The sequence below is a fragment of the Salvelinus alpinus genome, chromosome 3 (genome assembly GCF_045679555.1).
Source record: "Salvelinus alpinus chromosome 3, SLU_Salpinus.1, whole genome shotgun sequence".
Classification (NCBI taxonomy): domain Eukaryota; kingdom Metazoa; phylum Chordata; class Actinopteri; order Salmoniformes; family Salmonidae; genus Salvelinus; species Salvelinus alpinus.
The window spans coordinates 30,405,763-30,420,820 of NC_092088.1; the positions used below are offsets into that span (position 1 = coordinate 30,405,763).

Below are 15,058 nucleotides of genomic sequence, written 5' to 3' on the forward strand. Positions count from 1 at the left end.
TAGGCCTAGTTAATTGGTGAACTGTTGGAATCATGGAAATAGAATGATTTATCTAATTCTATAGTTGGAATATAGAGGGCAGCACCTTGAATACATTGTTGTTTGACATGACAATGAATGAATAAACCAGGGAGGAATTACTGACAGGGTAGAAACAAAAGTTTTGGTCAGTGTTTCCAGGGGACTCTAATTAGAGGTTACATTACATGTTTTCTTACCTCATGAAGCTAGCTAATATATTCATGCTTCGTCTATTCTTCTCAGATTTGGTAGATATCGTTGCACAAACAACCTGGCTGCGTTAGCTAGCTACTTTTGCGCTGACTCATTACATCATCTAACTAGCGATTAGCGGCTAACAATTTATTTTAGCTAGAACTTGCTAAGAAAAGAAACTAGCAGACAGTAAGATACACAAACTAATAATGTAGTTATAGATAATGATATATAATAATGTAGTTAATGCTTGTAGAAAGCAGCATCCTTGTCACCAACACCAGCATATGACTATGCAGACTGCAGAATTAATGGTAAGAATGTGCTTGTGACACCTTGGTTGAGCAACTGCTCTCTCCTTGAGTGACAGAGGGCAGAGCTTGGTGTGGAAGCAGCAGGGGGAGAGGGAGAAAAACGATTCAAGTAGCAAATGGAGTAAACCATTAAAAAACGGACATTACAAGCGCCAGAGTTGCATGTCACATTTAACAAAACAAACATTAAAATACCATTTTAGAAGGTAAAGTAAAAACACAAACTGGTTCCAGCCCTAGAACAATCCAATGAATAAATATGTATCCATCTGAAACATTCTTGCGAGAACTAAAAGAACATCAGAGCTGCCAACTCTCACGCATTGGCCGTGAGACACATGCATTTGACTATCTTTGCACGCTCTCACGGCACACCTCGATTATCTCACGCATTGAAAACTGCTTTAAGTTTTCTAATTAGTCCATTATAGTAAGCGCATTAACTTTCAACTGTGCTCCAAATCGTTTTGAAATCGGAGCATCTGCGCCTCGTATTTAACATCACGACCGGAACCTCTATCATTGTCCTGCTATGCCACAGCCCTGTGAAGCGCAGATTATTGAAGCATATGATTGGTCTAGTTATGTTAGGGATCAAGGGGATTGGATGAATGTTTTAAAGAAACGCCCATCAAGATTAGAGTGGAACTGAATGGAGAGAGAGAACGTTATCCTCTGAGTTCATAAAACGGTAAAAATAGCAGCACGGTAGTGCTGACAATGTACAACGTCGACAAAATGTAATTGCTGTTACCCCCGCCCCATTGGAGAATGTCGCCTTTTGACAGCATGTCATCCAAATTTGCATTAGTCCCCTGGTTTGGTGATTGGCATTTAGGCTGTGACAAAGAAAAGACAGCAGACAGACCTAGAGCATGTTTTTAGCAGGGAAGTTTGGTAGGGTGACCTGATTTGTAACTATGAAAACCATATTGTCAAACAGGTTGTTTAATTTTAGAGTGGGGACAATAAATAGAAACATAATTTGGATAGATAGGGTGAAGGGGCAGATTTATGTCATCTTGTTTTGAAGAGATTTTATTATCTGTTTACTTTATTTTGTCTGATCAGTGGAACAATTCACTATTTATTTTTATTTTTACATTGGGCAATACTGTAGGGCAATTACTCTGCTTGTCAGCAAGAACATTACTGTTATTCCCCACAGTTATTTTATTATTCCACTTCTTGATTAGATTTGTCCCAATTTTGCAGGTGTAATCACATATTTGAAATCTGATATGCATACTTGTCTTTGTAAATGTATTATATAATGCTATGTATTTTTTGAATATGTCATACAAATAAGCATTGGATATTGAATGCTCCAGGAATCAAAAAATATTTTAGACATTTTAGGGGGACTCACAACTCATAAACACATATTTTCTATATGTAGAATAAGATGATGGCAAGGATCTTCAACTAGTCTGCATAAACTTAGACTTTTCTTGAAGGTTGGGTGATTTTGAGAAATGAATTGTTATTACAAGAACATTTTTAAACACCCAGCACTTGGGAAACATCAGGGGTGGCCAACCCTCCTGGAGAGCAAGCAGGATTTTCTTTCAACCCTATTTTAAAGAGATAGTTTACCCAAATAACAAAATGATTGTGTCCTTACCTTAAAAGGAGAATACAATTTATGATCACACTGCCATCAACTATTAATATTAGTATTTCCTGTGCAGAGCTTTGGTGTAGTGGTAACACTCCCCGGCACGTGTCACATACAGCTTTCCACCTGAGAACAGGGATCAATCCCTGCACCCAACCATCCCAATGTTTCTCCCATTTTCCTGTCTCCCCATTTAATTACTGTCTGAATAATAGTCAAACCACCCAAAAAATATTAGCACACTCAAAGTAACAGTAGTCCTAAATACACCTGACCTGTGGTAAAAATTACATATTTTTAAATCCACCCTGGAATTGCAGGAAATTGGCACAACTAGGGGTTGTGTCATTGAGCAATGAAATTCACATTGGCAGCCCTGCAACATTTATTTAGTCTTGCACGCATTAAGTACAAGTTTTAAAACAACCACGGCTTTCTGTAAGGTAACAAGGTCAGATTGCAGCTCTAACTTAGCCTGGATTTAACAGGTGACATCAATAAGGGATCATAACGTTCACCTGGATTCACCTGGTCAGTCTATGTCATGGAAAGAGCAGGTGTTCCTAATGTTTTGTATACTCAGTGTATATATAAAACACACAGACAGCCATACCTTGCCTCCGTCTGCATGGTACTCTGTTTCGTCTATGTCCAACAGGCGAGCCAGGCCGAAGTCAGTGATCTTGACGTGGTTGGGGTTCTTTACCAGGACGTTACGTGCTGCCAGGTCCCTGTGCACAAGACGCACATCCTCCAGGTAGCTCATCCCCTAAACATACACACACAAAATGAGACATTTCACCCATAGACATTATGAACCCATGCAGACGGACGAACGAATGAATGATGGACAGATCATATCTCTCGTAGCCTCACCTTCGCTATCTGCACACACCAATTGAGGAGGTATTGGGAGCCGATGTGGTCCTTGTTCTCTCGGACGTAGTCCAGCAGGCAGCCGTATGGCATGAGCTGGGTGACCAGCTGAACTGTAGAGGTCAGGCAGATACCCAGCAGACGACACACATAGGGACTGGCCACACCGGCCATTACGTACGCCTCCTATGTGTGTGTGTGTGTGTGTGTGTGTGTGTGTGTGTGTTAAAGAAAGAGAGAAAGAGCGAGAAAGACAGTGAGAGTCTGTGTGTAAGAATTCATTAAAAGAAGGATGGGTTGATAACAAAACTCACATCCAGGATCTCCTTGTTGGCCTTGGGTGAGGTGTTCTCCCGCAAAACCTTGATGGCCACCGGGATCTTCACATTCTCCCCATCAGGAGCCCACGCCCCCTGGAATGAGTATATTCACATTATAATTACGCAATAATAACATAATAACTTTAGAAAAAGTAATAATTTCAATAAATGATGTTGACATCAATGTTATATTAAATTTCAAACTATTCGATTGGTATGAGGGTATCTTATAGACAATGCAAAGACAGACAGATGCATGCACACAGACCTTGTAGACAGTGCCGAAGGCTCCTGAGCCCAGAACTCTTAGCTTCTTTAGCTCTGTCTCCTTGAGGATGCGCATCTGGGCCTGATTGGGCAGGGCTCCGCTGGGAGTCAGAGGCTCCACCAGCTACAGACAGAGAGAAGACTCCCATCAAGCTTGCAGTTAAAACTAGAACTGCAATCACTGACTCTTTCACTTAGAACTGAAACTTTTATCACGCTTTGTGTTACGACAAGACCTACGACATTGATAATGCCCTGGGAAACACTAATAACATATTAACTACAGGGGTTGTAGAAGAAAAAAATAGTCTGGGGCCAAGTTAACCTCCCCTTTCATGTATAAAAAAAAAAAAAGTTATTCGGGCAAGAGGATAATTTTGTACACGTATGAAACTTTTCAATGTATCAATGAAAGAAGAAGAATCCATATGAAGGAAATCCGTCGTAGTGACAGAGAACTTTAACCTCTGTAACTATAAGACAGACAGCTTATTAACATATTGTATGATCTCTACAAGTAGCGACCTACTGATATTACAAAGATATAATTTACAAGCTTCGCATGAATCATTTTTCAAATTCTGTCTTTTGAACAACAACCCCCATGATGCTTCGCGCCACCCCCGTGTGTCATGGCAGTGCCCACACCCACCTCATGCTCCTGGAGGATCCTCCTCAATGTCTCCTTCCTCTTGAGCTGTTTCTGTCGGCGTAGGTAGAACACCAGCAGACCCAATAGGATGAGGAAGAGCACCGCCCCGCCCACTGCAGCCGCGATCGAAGTGCCCGGCCTGGAAAGGAGGAGAGCGACATTCACAATCATCAAGTACCTACTACTTTTATTAATGCTACTACACATTCATAAACCTCTTGGCTTCCTTGTGAATATTTTGTGAATGCATTGAAGCAGATTAATTAATCCTCGGACAAACAGGACAAAAGGCTCAAAGATGACACTGGAGAACTTCAGTTAAAGAGCAGGAGAGATGAAAGATTACATTTTTTACTGACAGTTGGATAAGAGAGAATGGGAGAGAGTTGGATAGAGGGGAGAAACAGCACCAACGCGGTGGGTGTGGCTTGGAGAAAAAAATAAACGTATTGAAAAAGAGACAATAGGATATCAGCTAGAGTATTGCAGAACATGACATATATTTGTGATGGAAAACCTTACCCTGTTTTAGTATGGATGGGGCAGCCTCTTTCATCCTTCTGAGTGCACCTAAGAAAGAAAAAGCAGCATTAGCATTGTGCAGTTTGGTGGTGGTGTGTTTGTGTTCATGCGGCTGTTTGTGTGTGTGTGTGTGTGTTCACACACCTGTTTGTGTGTGTATATCTCATGTCATATCTGTGTGTGTGTTTAAGTTTGTGTGTGTTTGCAGTCACATGCCCATTTGTGTGTGTGTGTATGCGATCACATGCCTGTGTGTGTGTATGTTCACATGCCTGTGTGTTTGTGTGTGTATGTCTCATGTCACATCTGTGTGTGTGTGTGTGTCTGTTTAAGTTTGTGTGTGTGTACACTCACGAGAGAGTGCAGTTGGTGTTGCAGGAGAGGCAGTGGCCCGTGGCGTTGCTGTATTTCCACACAGTGTGCTGCTCCTCCTTCAACCCACTGGGACATTTCTCCACACACACCTCCCCATCCTGGTAGTGCAGGCAATCTGTACATTGGTGGGCCCCCTATAGGTAAGACAAAAGAGAGAGCTTAGATTCACACACACACATACAGTATTTAAAAACACATATATAGTAAATCGTTTTTGCCCCCTTCCTGATTTTATCTGTTTTTGCATATTTTTTTATTTTGAATGTTATCAGCTCTTCAACCAAAACCTAATATTAGATAAAGGGAAACTGAGTTGACAAATAACCACATTTTTTAAAACTTATTTAATTAGAGTTATGCAACACCTAATTCCCCTGTGTGAAAAAGGAATTGCCACCTTACACTGAATAACTGTCTGTGCCACCTTTAGCTGCAATGACTCCAACCAAACGCTTCTTGAAGTTGTTAATCAGTCTCTCACATCACTGTGGAGGAATTTTGGCCCACTCTTGCATGCAGAACTGCTTTAAGTCAGCAACAATTGTGGGTTTTCAAGCATGAACTGCTCGTTTCAAGTCCTGCCACAACATTTGAATTGGTATTAAGTCTGGACTTTGACTAGGCCATTCCGAAACTTCAAATGTGTCGCTTTTGAACCATTTTCATGTAGACTTAATTGTGTGTTTTGGATCATTGTCTTGCTACATGATCCAGCTGCGTTTCAGCTTCAGCTCACAGACGGATGGCCTGACATTCTCCTGTAGAATTTTCTGATACAGAGCAGAATTAATGGTTCCCTCTATTAAGGCAAGTCATCCAGGACCTGAGGCAGCAAAAGATCCCCAAACCATCACACAACCACCACCAAATCAAATCAAATTTTATTAGTCACATGCGCCGAATACAACAGTGAAATGCTTACTTACAAGCCCCTAACCAACAATGCAGTTTAAAAAATACGAATAAGAAATAAAAGGAACAAGTAATTAATGAGCAGCAGTAAAATAACAATAGCGAGACTATATACAGGGGGTACCGGTTAGTCAAGGTAATTGAAGTAATATGTACATGTAGGTAGAGTTATTAAAGTGACTATGCATAGATAATAACAGAGTAGCAGCGGCGTAAAAGAGGGGGGTGGGCAATGCAAATAGTCTGGGTAGCCATTTGATTAGATGTTCAGATGTCTTATGGCTTGGGGGTAGAAGCTGTTTAGAAGCCTCTTGGACCTAGACTTGGCGCTCCAGTACAGTTTGCCGCACGGTAGCAGAGAGAACAATCTATGACTAGGGTGGCTGGAGTCTTTGACAATTTTTAGGGCCTTCCTCTGACACCGCCTGGTATAGAGGTCCTGGATGGCAGGAAGCGTGGCCCCAGTGATGTACTGGGCCATACGCACTACGCTCTGTAGTGCCTTGCGGTCGGAGGGCGAGTAGTTGCCATACCAGGCAGTTATGCAACCAGTCAGGATGCTCTTGATGGTGCAGCTGTAGAACCTTTTGAGGATCTGAGGATGCCATGCAAAATATTTTCCGTCTCCTGAGGGGGAATAGGTTTTGTCGTGTCCTCTTCACGACGGTCTTGGTGTGTTTGGACTATGTTAGTTCGTTGGTGATGTGGACACCAAGGAACTTGAAGCTCTCAAACTGATCCACTACAGCCCTGTTGATGAGAATGGGGGCGTGCTCGGTCCTCTTTTTCCTGTCGTCCACAATCATCTCCTTTGTCTTGATAACGTTGAGGGAGAGGTTGTTGTCCTTGCACTACACTGCCAGGTCTCTGACCTCCTCCCTATAGGCTGTCTCATCGTTGTCGGTGATCTGGCCTACCACTATTGTGTCATCGGCAAAAACTTAATGACGGTGTTGTAGTCGTGCCTGGCCGTGCAGTCATGAGTGAACAGGGAGTACGGGAGGGGATTGAGCACCCACCCCTGAGGTGCCCCTGTGTTGAGGATCAGCGTGGCCGATGTGTTGTTACCTATCCTTACCACCTGGGGGCGGCCCGTCAAGAAGTCCAGGATCCAGTGGCAGAGGGAGAGTCCCAGGGTCCTTAGCTTATTGATGAGCTTTGAGTGCACTATGGTGTTGAACGCTGAGCTGTAGTCAATGAATAGCATTCTCACATAGGTGTTCCTTTTGTCCAGGTGGGAAAGGGCAGTGTGGAGTGCAATAGAGATTGCATCATCTGTGGATCTGTTGGGGCGGTATGCGAATTGGAGTGGGTCTAGGGTTTCTGGGATAATGGTGTTGATGTGAGCCATGACCAGCCTTTCAAAGCACTCATGGCTACAAACGTGAGTGCTACGGGTCGGTAGTCATTTAGGCAGGTTACGTTAGTGTTCTTGGGCACAAGCACTATGGTGGTCTGCTTAAAACATGTTGGTACTATAGACTCGGACAGGGAGATGTTGAAAATATCAGTGAAGACACTTGGCAGTTGGTCACCGCATGCTTGGAGTAGATGTACTGGTAATCCTTCTGGCCCTGCGGCCTTGTGAATATTGACCTGTTTAAAGGTCTTACCCACATCGGCTGCGGATAGCGTGATCACACAGTCGTCCGGAACAGCTGGTGCTCTCAGTGTTATTTTCCAAATGGAGGGCGAGGGAGATCTTTGTACGCGTCTCTGTGCGTGGAGTAAAGGTGGTCTAGAGTTTTTTCCCCCCTCTGGTTGCACATTTAACATGATGATAGAAATGTGGTAAAACGGATTTAAGTTTCCCTGCATTAAAGTCCCCGGCCACTGGATGAGCGTTTTCCTGTTTGCTTTTGGTGGAATACAGCTCACTGAGTTCGGTCAGGTGCTAGCATCGGTCTGTGGGGGTATGTAGACAGCTACGACAAATACAGATAAACTCTAGGTAGATAGTGTGGTCTACAGCTTATCATGAGATACTCTACCTCAGCCGAGCAAAACATTGAGACTTCCTTAAATATCGTGCACCAGCTGTTTTTTACAAATATACATAGTCCCCCCTTGTCTTACCAGACGCCACTGTTCTATCCTGCCGATACAGCGTATAACCAGCCAGCTGTATGTTGATAATGTCGTCGTTCAGACACGGCTCCGTGAAGCATAAGATATTCGTTTTTAATGCCCAGTTGCTAGTTTAATCTTCCTCGTAGGTCGTCGATGTTATTATTCGGTTTTGGTTGAAGATCTAATAACATTTGGGATCAAAGCTATGCAAAAGTAGAGAAAATTAGAAAGGGGGAAAATACTTTTTCACAACACTGTAAATGAAAACACACACAAAAACTCATAAATGAAAATACACACAGAGGAAAATAGTGTACACACACACACAAAATTAACACAAACACCCACTCATATACGAAAACACACGTCTTACCGGGCCTAGGCAGGAGGCAGAGCCATTGATGGGGCGACACTCTGAGTGACAGGCGCCACAGACTCTCTCGGAGCTCTCGAAAAACTCCCTCGGGGAACTGCACCAAACACATCATCATCAGCATCATCATCAGCATCATCATCAACATCGTCCTCATCACCATTATCACTGTTATCATTATCATCACAATCATCGCCTTATTTACACATCCAAACAGTCCACATACTCTACCGGCATCTCAAGATGATCATTAAATCGTAGGTGGCTCTTTTAAGCTAGTATCTTATTCTTGATACCATATCTTGTGTATTTGAGGTGTTTTGACTTATTTTTTCACGTTTATGCTAATATGGCAAGAATTTGCTAGCTAGCTAACCAACAGCTGTATCGATGTATTTGAGAGACAACAAGTGCGTATTGTGCAAATTGTTTTGTGTTTTCAATAAACATTTGGAGACAAAATATAGATCACATGTTGTCAATAATCCTTTGAAACGAAGCCAACCCTGTCTGTTTTGCCCCAAAGTTTTGCCCCAAATCCGTTTTGTTGCTAGATGACCCACCAGTCTATACAGTGCTCTACTTTTGACCAGAACTACATAATGCTGGGTTGTGTTCAGTAGACACCAAACAGACTGAAACGGACTGAAACAGGGAGGAACTACCAGGGCTGGATTTATGTTTTCTGTTGCAAAATGTTTAACATCTTCCATTGTGTGTCCTAATGAACAAAACACACACACAATCAACTCTTCACACACGCTGCTGCTACTCTGTTTATCTATCCTAATTGCCTTGTCACTTTTACCCCAACTACATGTATATATTACCTCAATCACCTCAACTACCTCGTACCCCCACACATTGACTCTGTACCGGTACTCCTTGTACATAGCCGTGTGTTACTATTTCCTTTAATTTTTTGTGCAAATTTTCTTTTTAACTCCGCATTGTTGGGAAAGGGCTCGTAAGTAAGCATTTAATGGGAAAGTTGACACCTGTTGTATTCGGGGTATGTGACAAATACAATTTGATTTACTCTGTGTTGCATGGCAACTTGGTCTCTCTTTTGTATTTTTAAACATCATTCCGTTCTATTGAGAGATTGTGGCCAACACTCATGCAACAAATATAGCTAACACCCAAATATTGCGTGCGCAAGCGTTGCGAAATAAATGTACACATACATGTTATTCAATCATTTCATCCACACTGGTCACACGCATCAACAGGTGTCTGCGTAGCCAGGCGCTAAAACACAACTTGGTTCTCTTTGAGATGATTGATGCGCTGCAAGTCCCGCCTCTCTTATCTATTCACTGGTTTTCAGGAGCATAAGTAAAACAATATTTAGAACGGCCCTTACAACGGCAGTTATTTTTGCGCGCGGTAACAGAATTCTATGCTGCTTTTCTACCAGTTGATTGTTGCATTTTGCTGCTATTATATTCAGCCCTCACGGCTTCATATTAGGCTTTATAAAATAAAAAAATTTAACCACTCAATCTCTTAGCTGCGAGTATCTATAGTATTATTGATAAATATTTAATTATAATTATCATCTATATTACATGTATTATTATCTGAAAGAGACTTTGGTATTAGCCTTTGGTATTAGACACCTCAAAATAAACTTCCTTTAGATTTTATTTGGGGGGGTGGGGGGGCACTATCTGTTGCTCCATGTAGAGAATCTGTATGGGCAAATACAATTTTCCTTTAAAATAAAAATGATTTGATGCAGTACCAGTCAAAAGTTTGGACACACCTACTCATTCCAGGTTTTTATTTTTTTTAAACTATTTTCTACATTGTAGAATAATAGTGAAGACATGATATAACACATATGGAATCATGTAGTAACCAAAAAAAAAAAGTGTTAAACTAATCAAAATGTATTTTATATTTGAGATTCTTTAAAGTAGCCATCCTTTGCCTTGATGACAGCTTTGCACACTCTTGGCATTCTCTCAACCAGCTTCATGAACGGGATTGCTCAACGCCCAGATTTTCTAGTGTTAATAGTCGGAGTACAGAAACACACAATTTTGTATGACTCCAGGTCAAAATTCTACAAAGATCCAGCTATTTTTTTTTTTTTAAAGGACCATATGCATTTCAGGTAAAATAACCCAATGTTCATCTCCCAGGACAAATTGGCTAGACATAACAAGCTAGCTAAAAGTCCATGAATGTGTTATGTGTGTTTCGACATGCTCCTAAATTAATATACTTGGTTCACAGTTGGTTTAGATATTTTAACCTGTGTGTCATGATGGACAAAATCAACATGTGCGCGATCGCCAGTGTAGTCAGCATGTAATACTGTACAAGCTGCTTTGGTCTGGATCAACCAAAGGAACCAGAGGGCAGATTCAACAATAAAAGCTTTTCGATTGATTTACTAAATGCTTTATCACTTGATCCACTTGTCATTTCCACATATGTATCGATTTGCACTGCCATACAGTACACTCCCTATTCATTTTTGACCATTTCCATTTTGTGGAAGCAAAAGACAGCAATGTTTGCATTTCATGGCACAAAATGCACCTTTTTCATAACATACAGTTGTTACTAACAGCATCCCATTCGTCTATCATCCCTAAAAGATATTGCACTCCTCCACACACTCCGACTTATTCTCCAGCCATAGAAGCCGCGAGAACGCGTGTGTATGTGCGTATGACAGATTGTTTGACCGTCTCTCACCCCTGATAGATGTCGCACTCCTCCACGCACTCCTTCCCACGCTGGAATTTCACACAGGCCACACACTGGCTGGGCCCTGGCCCCCAGCAGCCATTAGCACACAGCAGGTGACACATACGGCCCTCCACCACTAGGAGGAGAAGACAGGGAGAATTCAATTAGATTCAATAAACTTCACTGATCACCAAGGACACAGCTTTTGGTGCCACATGGGAAATACTAACATTCACACACATGAATGCACACACAAACGCTGATGTTTCTTCCCTCTCAACACACAACCACCATACACACATACGCAGAAACATAGACATCCACAAAATGTGCATGCACGTGTGCTGCTTGTTTTCGTTCATGAAGGTGTGCGCGTTATGCATACCACACTCCTGGGGGTCCTGGTTGGCATTGACGATTCGGTGGGGCCCCTGGGTGGGGTGCAGCAGGGTCCCCCAGGGCAAGTCCTGGGTGTAGCAGAGCTGGGAGTTGTTGTGGAGCAGGACCAGACCCCCGCTGATGCTCCTGAGTGAACGCAGACCCAGAGAACGGATCTGTATTGACTGGACCCCCAGAGAGAACACTCCTCTAAAAGGAAAGAGAGGAGAGGAGGGAGCACATTTAGTCATTTAGTAGTATGGGCGAAGACACTTGCGCTGTGAGCCAACAGCTATTAGTCAAGTTATATTCTGCAGCGTGACTTATGCTGTGAGTTTAGTTTAACAGCAGATTTAGTTACAGCGCGATACAAGCACCACACACAATGCAAATCGGTATAGTATGAGAGCTCCCGTTAATTAGAACATTTAAAATCTATTTTTTGGAGCGAAAAATGTTGAAGGCGAAAACAGGGTTAAGAGGAGATAGAAGGATGGTAGAAGAAGGGTAAGGGGAGGAGTGAAAGAGTAGACAGCTTGACAGAAACACAGAAAACGGAAAGCAGAAAACCCCATACCAGTAGCAATTGCACAGACTTCCATCCACTAACCTGCAATATTTACAATTTCACCCTGCAGCCTCAAGCAGCTGTGCTAGGTAATCATTAGCTTTTATAAGCCAAAGTTCAAGGGATCCTTGATCAGACAGGCAGACATACATATAACATGGACACATATAGTGAGGACAAACCTAGACAGGCAGGCAGATAGACAAAGAGACATCGAGACAGATAGATAGATATAATTGATATTGACTGGCAAGACAAAAATAAAAAAATGATTATTATATAAGACAGACTTCATGAAACATTAGTAGACCAAAACTAGTGGACAGACGGACTTGGCCAGCGGACTGACAGACAGACATAATACTGTAATGACATGGCGGAGACGAACAGACCGATGGACAGTTCTACAGACTTACTTATAGAGCATCCTTCCTCGGATCACTTTCAGGTTCTCAAACACACTCAGGTTAGTCCAGTTGGCTGGCCACGCATCAATGTACAGATATCCTGAAGGGAACAGAAACACACACAAACACGCATACAGAATCAATGCTATCCCAAAAGAAAGTGTGTGTGTGTGTGTGAATGGCTATGCGTGTTTGTGCATGTGTGCGGGTAAGTGTGTGCATGTGCATTCTGTTTATGTGCACATACATGCATGTACGCATACATGCGTGAATGTGTGCGTGCATGTGTGTGTGTGTGTGTGTGTGTGTGTGTATATATGTGTGTTAATGTGTACATGCATGTGCACGCTTGTGTTCAGTACCTGTGATCTCCACCAAATTCTTAAATGCATCCAGCTCACTAAGGGTCAGACCTGTCATGTTAGCCAATGGGTCCCTGGACAAAGGAACACAGAGATCACACATGAGTGTGGTCAATATGGACATGAACAACACCATAACAACTCAACATGTGACAGCTAATGTGAGGTGAGCTTTCAGGCATAAAATAGCTGCTGTGACATCACCCTGGAGGGTAATACTGCTACACAATAGCCACTTGCCCATTATTGTGTCATATCCGTGCGAGGCAGTGCGTGCTAGTGCCAGAAAGGTTTGAAGTGATTGCTTCCCGTGAGGAAGCGTGAATGTGACAAGTTCTTCCATACTAGTTATTTACAGGAAGAAGTCCCTTGCTGAGTCTTTCTGGTGTTAGCATGCAATGGCTTGCATGGAGATGGCACAATAATGGGCAAGAGGCTCGGACCTGATTGCTGGATTGAGCTTGCCTGTAAACCTCGCCCAGGTTGAACCCAGGTTTTTAGTGGCTGTTGGTAACAGACAAATCCCCCTCTCTTAGTGGGCCAGATATAAGGTAAAAAAGAGACGTAAAGCAGTTACCCTGTGAAGCTCTGTGGAAGGAAAGCCAGACTGCCATAGATCTTATTGCAGCCAGTGAACTGGGCCACGTTGGAGGAGCTCACCCAGGAGGAGCTCTGGAGATCACCCATGCCCAGCCCATAGCACACTGGAACACACATAGATACAGTCAGGGTGAATAAGCACACACGCAAATGTTAAACACACACCACCACCCCCACCACCACCACCGTCATAACATATGAGCACATACGAACTCAAAAACATACACACACAAACCTTTTGGACATTCCCCTTCACACTTCTCACACTTCTGTGTCTGTGTCTCCTTGCCGTCAGGCTGGGTGATAATCACTTCCTGGTTAGCTTTAGGACAAACCATGGTACAGGCCACCTCCATGGCTAGGTAGTTATCTATAGAAAGAGAAATGTTGATTTTAAAATATAATTGAGATATTTCTGTTTCTATATGTTTTCTTTGGCAATGTACAGTAAATGTGTCGCTACACTCTCCATGCCAATAAAGCCTTTTGAATTGACCTAAAATTAATTGAGAGAGTGTGTGTGTGTGCGTTAAGAATAAATAGGTCAGAGGGGGGGATAGAGATAAAGAGACAATATAATTCCTTAAAGAGACACAGAGAGAGGAGAGAGAGACAGACATAGAAAAAGGGACATTTATAATATACAGGAAAGTAAGCCAAGCTTACAGGGACATGTCTTGACGCAGGTGGCCCCGAAGCTGAACTTCCTGTTGGGGTTGGGTTTGGACACGAAGGTGACCGGGTCGTAGATGGTGGGGGGCGGACAGTTGTCTTTACACGTCCCGCTGTCGTTGAAGTGACGGCACGACTGTAAAACAGAGGCAGTTCTTTAGAAGTTTGTCCGAAGGAATTGAAAAAGTTAGTTTGTGCTGCAGTATTGGCAGAACAATTTCCGCAATGCGTTTGTAACACACCACCTTATTTTCACCTGGCGCAACTGTAGGAACCAATACAGTGGAAAATTGACACTTTGGAGGCAAGAGTCAAGACACATTATTTAAACTAAGACAGGGAGTTGCTGTGTGTGTGTGTGTGTGTGTGTGTGTGTGTGTGTGTGTGTGTGTGTGTGTGTGTGTGTGTGTGTGTGTGTGTGTGTGTGTGTGTGTAATGGCAGTATTCTCACCAGGCAGTCTGAGTCTTTGGGCCCAGTGCAACCGGCAGCACACTGCATGTGGCAGCAGTCATTGGGATCGGGTCCCTTACAGCGCAGACACCCCGATGCACAGTGCACATGGGTCACTATAAGGGGAGAGAGGAAGTGTGTGAGACAGAGAGAGGGGCATAGACAGAATGGAGACATAAAGACAAACGGATTGAGAGAAGAAATCATGGAAAGAGACAGACTCACGGGTCTGGCAGTCTTTCTCCGTCTCTCCCCAGCAGCTTCGCTTTACACAGGCAGGGGAGCACTTTGGACCTGGGACAAAAGACAGGCGGTCAACAACACCTTGACAGACGGTCACCGACCACTGACCTCTGGAGACAGACTGTTGCAGAGACTGACCACACTTCAATCATAGCG

At 43.0% G+C, this 15,058-nt stretch overlaps 1 protein-coding gene across 1 annotated transcript in view; it reads right to left on the minus strand.

Moving 5' to 3' along the window:
• Nucleotides 1-15,058, minus strand: part of erbb2 (erb-b2 receptor tyrosine kinase 2) — a 46,833-nt gene that overhangs the window by 12,511 nt on the left and 19,264 nt on the right. Inside the window, exons 5-21 of the mRNA XM_071392499.1 lie at nt 14,885-14,953; nt 14,660-14,775; nt 14,203-14,344; nt 13,772-13,906; nt 13,514-13,640; nt 12,937-13,010; nt 12,584-12,674; nt 11,607-11,809; nt 11,228-11,357; nt 8,516-8,612; nt 5,140-5,294; nt 4,786-4,833; nt 4,264-4,402; nt 3,613-3,735; nt 3,339-3,437; nt 3,025-3,210; nt 2,762-2,917 (exon numbers count right to left, since the gene is read on the minus strand). Coding sequence (XP_071248600.1) covers nt 2,762-2,917; nt 3,025-3,210; nt 3,339-3,437; nt 3,613-3,735; nt 4,264-4,402; nt 4,786-4,833; nt 5,140-5,294; nt 8,516-8,612; nt 11,228-11,357; nt 11,607-11,809; nt 12,584-12,674; nt 12,937-13,010; nt 13,514-13,640; nt 13,772-13,906; nt 14,203-14,344; nt 14,660-14,775; nt 14,885-14,953 — 2,090 coding nt within the window. The remainder of the gene's footprint in view (nt 1-2,761; nt 2,918-3,024; nt 3,211-3,338; nt 3,438-3,612; nt 3,736-4,263; nt 4,403-4,785; nt 4,834-5,139; nt 5,295-8,515; nt 8,613-11,227; nt 11,358-11,606; nt 11,810-12,583; nt 12,675-12,936; nt 13,011-13,513; nt 13,641-13,771; nt 13,907-14,202; nt 14,345-14,659; nt 14,776-14,884; nt 14,954-15,058) is intronic.